General features: G+C 27.8%; 1 protein-coding gene across 1 annotated transcript; it reads left to right on the top strand.

Annotated features, from left to right (window-relative positions):
- The first annotated feature begins 216 nt into the window (after positions 1 to 216).
- LOC129968887 (translation initiation factor eIF-2B subunit gamma-like) lies at positions 217 to 2,734 on the top strand. The gene is made up of 2 exons (XM_056083218.1): positions 217 to 373; positions 1,359 to 2,734. Exon 2 carries the CDS (start codon positions 1,359 to 1,361, stop codon positions 2,673 to 2,675), a length of 1,317 nt encoding a protein of 438 aa, XP_055939193.1. The 5' UTR covers positions 217 to 373; the 3' UTR covers positions 2,676 to 2,734.
- Positions 2,735 to 5,219: the final 2,485 nt, after the last annotated feature.

Genomic DNA, 5,219 nt, shown 5'->3' on the forward strand with positions numbered 1-5,219 from the left:
AAAGTAATACTTCTTTGAATTTGTTTTTCTTTTTAGTAAAATAAAATGTAAGGACAACATATTGAGAATAAAACACAACTTCTCAATATTTTAAATTTGCTAAAATATAAGAATCTAATGGCAAAAAATAAGACAAGTGTTGTTGTGTTTTTTTTTTTGTGTGGCAGCAACATATAAAAATTGGTCCTTGTCTTCTCTAATAGAAATGAAGTGAATATAACCGTGGTTTATTAAGTCCACATGTAATTTGGTTTGGTTTATTTATTGATGTACCTTTTCAAAAAAATTGTTTATGCGTGCTTAAATAATTCAGTCTTACAAAATCTTTGAAGTGTTATCTCTTACATTCTTTGATTAATCTAGAACAATAAAGGTGATTATTGTAATTGAGATTCTATTAAATGATGCAACATTTAAAATTTAAAAAAAATATATATATTAATTATATTAGTTTTCATAATTACCTCTTGATTAACATATTAAAATTGTTTCAGAGACTCATAGAATATAAAAAGGAAATCTGTATAAGAAAATTTTGAGGAAATATACATTTTATGTACTTTTGATCCATTTAAAATAGTCTTTACAAGCAGTTATTACATTTCTAATCTTCCATATGCGTCATCATTTGTAAATTTTTATATACTACGTGTTTCCTTTGATTTACAAAAGAGGCTGAATTATTAGTGAATTAGCATAATAGAAAGTTTTTTTTATTACATTCTTTATATTTCGACTTTAAATTACTATGATAGGTACTATCAATCATATAAAGCTCACAATATTGTTATTCAATTTATATATTATTTCTGATAGTATATTAATTAAATTGAGTTATATATGTGTAAAGTAATAAAGATTTTTCTTCATTTTTTTATGTTTTGTTTTGTAATCTTTTGTTAACAATTAATCCTCAAGAAAGAGTGCAAGTTTTTAAATTTTCATATTTTTTGAGATTGTGCATGGCTAATTTAGGCTTTTTAAAAAAAAGTAAGGATAATATTGAAAACTGATTTCAACAACCAGATGAATTTGTACTGTCTAAAAAGGACCAATTGCTATTTTATGAATTGATCAGGATTACAAATTCTACTATTAAAAAGATCATCATTTAAATTTCTGATTTGGAAATAAGATGGATTTTTGTTGAAAGTAGTAATTTCTGATTCTGTCAATTCTGCTATTTAAAGATATTAATAACGATGCTAATTTTAAGAATTAAGTGATTGTACATTAATAGGAAGAATAAAAACATTACTGTCTGCTGATATTGACTATAAAAATATTACTATAGCATTACTTCATGTAATTATATATAATATCTATTTTTTATATTATTTAATATATTTTTGTTGCAGATGGAATTTCAAGCAGTTATAATGGCCGCTGGTACTGGTTCAAGAATGAGGGAAATAACTTCAGGAATTTCAAAATGCTTATTACCTGTTGGAAATGTACCTTTGATCATGTGTTCTTTAAATATTGTAAAGAAAGCTGGATTCTCTTCTGCAATAGTATTAGTACGAGAAAATGAAAAGGCTAAAATTCAAAGTGCCATTGAAGATAAGTTTGGATTGAAGTTAGATATTATTGGTATACCAAAAAATGAAGATTGGGGTACTGCTGATAGTTTGCGATATATCAAAGATAAAATAAAATCACATGTTGTTGTTTTAAGTTGCGATATAATATCAGATTTTAATCTTCAAAATATGTTGAATGCACATCGTTGTCAAGGCTCATCATTAACCATTTTGTTAGTGCCTTTCCCTAAATCACTAAAAGAAGCAGATATGCCTGGATCCAAAAAGAAATGCAAGTTTGAACGTGATATCATTGCCATGGATTCTAGTGGAAAACTAATTTTTATCAATTCAGAGGCTGATTTTGAAGAAACTGTACCTTTTAAGTTAAGTATTCTTGAAAAAAACAGTGAAGTCAAAGTCTATAGTAACTTAATGGATGCTCATGTGTATATCATAAAAAAGGATTTGGTCAATTTTATTGTAAACAGTGAGCATATTTCAACTTTAAAGGGGGAATTTTTACCAGCTGCTGTTAAAAAGCAATTTACTTCTAAAAAACAAAATAGCAAAGGTGAATGTGAAGCATCATTAAGTAGTATTCTAAATCAAGATTGGATTGATTTAAAAAAACTTGCTTTTGAGTTGAGTTCTGCATATTCTGGACGTATCTTAAAACCCGCTTTAGAAGATGAGTTTGTTTGTTTTTCTTATATCGACAGAGATTGCTTTTGTACTAGAGTTAATACTTTGGTTGCTTATGCAGATATCAACAAAAAAATAACGAAGAACTTTTCCATAATGGGGGTTGAACCATCTAAAACTCACCAATATCCAAAATCGCAAGTTGATGCAGAAAGTGTTGTTGGAGAAAATACTGAATTACTTGCCAAGGCATCTATCAAACAGACTGCATTGGGTTCTAATTGTAAATTAAGTGAAAAAGTCAAAATAACAAACTCTATTATAATGGATAATGTGACCTTTGGAAAAGAGTGCTCAATACAGAATAGTATAATTTGTTCTAATGTTATTTTGGAAGATAATTGTAGCTTCAAAAACAGTGTTATTGGACCAGATCAGACTATTAAAACTTTGACGAAATTAAACAGTGAAATTTTACATGGTTCTGAGCATCTTATGCAAATATAATTTGATACTGATATAAAAAAAACTGTACATTTTAGAAATTAAATCTTTTTTTTTTTTTCTTTTTGTAATACATATAAATTCTAAGGGTTGTCAATATTCATAGTGATGTAATTCGTATTTATGTTATTAAATTCTTTTTTGAAATTCTATCTGATACAAACTACTTATTTGTGCAATTCTTGTGACACTTAAAGATAAAATTTTTATTCAGATTTATTTATTACTGAAATAATAAATTAAAATCCATTTTAGGGGAAGTGGAGGTTTTAAGTTTGTAAAATTTTAAAATTATGCTAGGGTGAAAGCTATTTTGTTCAAATCTACTACTAATAATAATAATGATGAATGTATATGTGCTGGCACTCTTTGACAAGGTCATTTGATCTTCTACTAAATTTTACATATATATATCAGGCGATAGAGAAGTTCTCATTGTTTTGTTTTTAAATCAAAAGTCAAGCTAAATTGTGACATTTTTTCCCACAGTAACTTCTGACAACATTAAAATTCTTTTTTTATATTTATGTTATATTTCCCGATTCTTGGCATTATAAAAATTGCCTTATTTCCAACAATAAATTAAATTATTGCTTTGAAATCCAAAATTATTCATTCTTTCTTCAAACATTTAATTTCTTAATTCTTTTCTTGTTGAAAATTTAAAAAGGAAGATTAAGACAAGTAAAAAAAATGAAGTCACTGTACCATGAAATGTAGAGGATAGATTAGTCAGACACTTATGTTTGAAATAGCACCTTGTTGTCATGGGCGGATCTTGATTAGAAAGGTCCATGTATTCAATGGGCAGAGTATATATAAAGAATAAAATGATATGTAAATGATATAACTGAAATAAAATATATCTTATATCCCTAATGAACCACTTGGTTTCCAAAGGTAACTACTATCAAATATAAGAGGATTAATTAAACAAAAGTTATTTTTTGAGAACTGAATCTTTTTTTACCATATTAAATAAAAACCTCATTGCTGCTATTGTAGTTTAGTAAAAATTGAAACTTTTAATTAAATATTTTTTATAGGCATAAGAGCAATTCTTTTTAAAACTGTAAAAGATTTAAATTTTTGTAAAATATTCTTTCTTCCCCAAATTTTCCGTACTTTTTTTTATGAAGAGAAAAAATAATAAATTGATTTATGAAATTTAATATGAAACTGAAAATTGTTAATGCTACTGTATAGTTAAAAATTTCCGAAATTTGTGCCGAATTTAGCTAAATTTTTAAAAGATAAAAATTTACTAACCCTTTGAAATCATAACACCATAGATGTACCATTAAATCTGAATCTTACCTATAGTGTTTTTTGTTATTGAATGGCAAACTCATTTCTATATTTTTATACATTTTCATAAGAGAAAATGTCAGCAAAATCATATTTGTTTGATAAAGCTTTCATTCTTTATGTCATTGTGGTTTTGATTGTTCCCAACATTCTATAGAGAAAGCTGTGCAGCGTGTTGCAAAATAATGATAAACATAAAAACTAAAGATAGTCTTGGAAAAGTAGAAATTTTGGTATCTTTTTTCCCCCCTTCTAAATTTTAATTGATTAAAAATCATGCAAAATTTTGGCTTTCTTTGTTAATAACTTCTAGAAATTATTTTATTTTTTCTTTGATAATGTCATTATGGAATTTTACTTGATTTCATTGGGACAGGATAGCCTGGTTAGTAGAGCATTGGATTCGTGTCCCTTAGGTTGCGAGTTCGAACCCCGCCTGCTTGGTGGCTGACACGCATAAAAATCTGTCGTCACAAAGTCCTCCATGTCAAGTGTAATACCACTGGGGGTACTATCAAGGGTGATTGTTCTCTGATTCATATCTAAATTACGATCTGTGGATGAGTAAATGAAATGCGTGAATGAAGTCCGCCCCATAAAAAGGGTTGTGACGTGTGTGTAGCTAAATAGCTCTCTTGGCCCTAGATGGTGCTACTATAGAAATAAGAGACGCTCCCCCACCGGCTTAAAATCAGTCTTCGTAACAGCAGGCTTGTCTATGGCAAGTGCCATAAGAAACAACAACAACTTGATTTCATCAATTTTTTAAAGATTCTATTAAGATGATATTCTAAAATACCAAGTAATATGTTAAAAGATCTGTAGGTTTAGAAGATTTTAGGTTTCAATTCTACCTAAAATATAGAAAGACATGCTCATGTAATGCAAGTGAATATGTGATAATTTTACTGCTAAACTCATCAGCACTTTCAGTATGCGAAATAGAGTGAAGTTACCATGCAGTTAGATAATGCAGAAAGGTGTTATATTTGCATGCAATTGTGGTATCATTTGACTCAACTACATTAGGGAAATTCATGTTCACAATGAGTAGAAGGCTACTAGAATAGCATAACAAAAATATCAATTACAATAATGGATTTAAAAGTATTCTGTTAGGGTAATTATAAATACCAAGTTACCTGTAAGAAAATGCCTTCAAATGAAACACAACTGATAATTACAGAAACCAATTGGTTGTCAAAGGCAGCTTATTCATATATAAACAAAAATGCACAG

This window comes from Argiope bruennichi, chromosome 5 (assembly GCF_947563725.1).
Source record: "Argiope bruennichi chromosome 5, qqArgBrue1.1, whole genome shotgun sequence".
Lineage (NCBI taxonomy): Eukaryota > Metazoa > Arthropoda > Arachnida > Araneae > Araneidae > Argiope > Argiope bruennichi.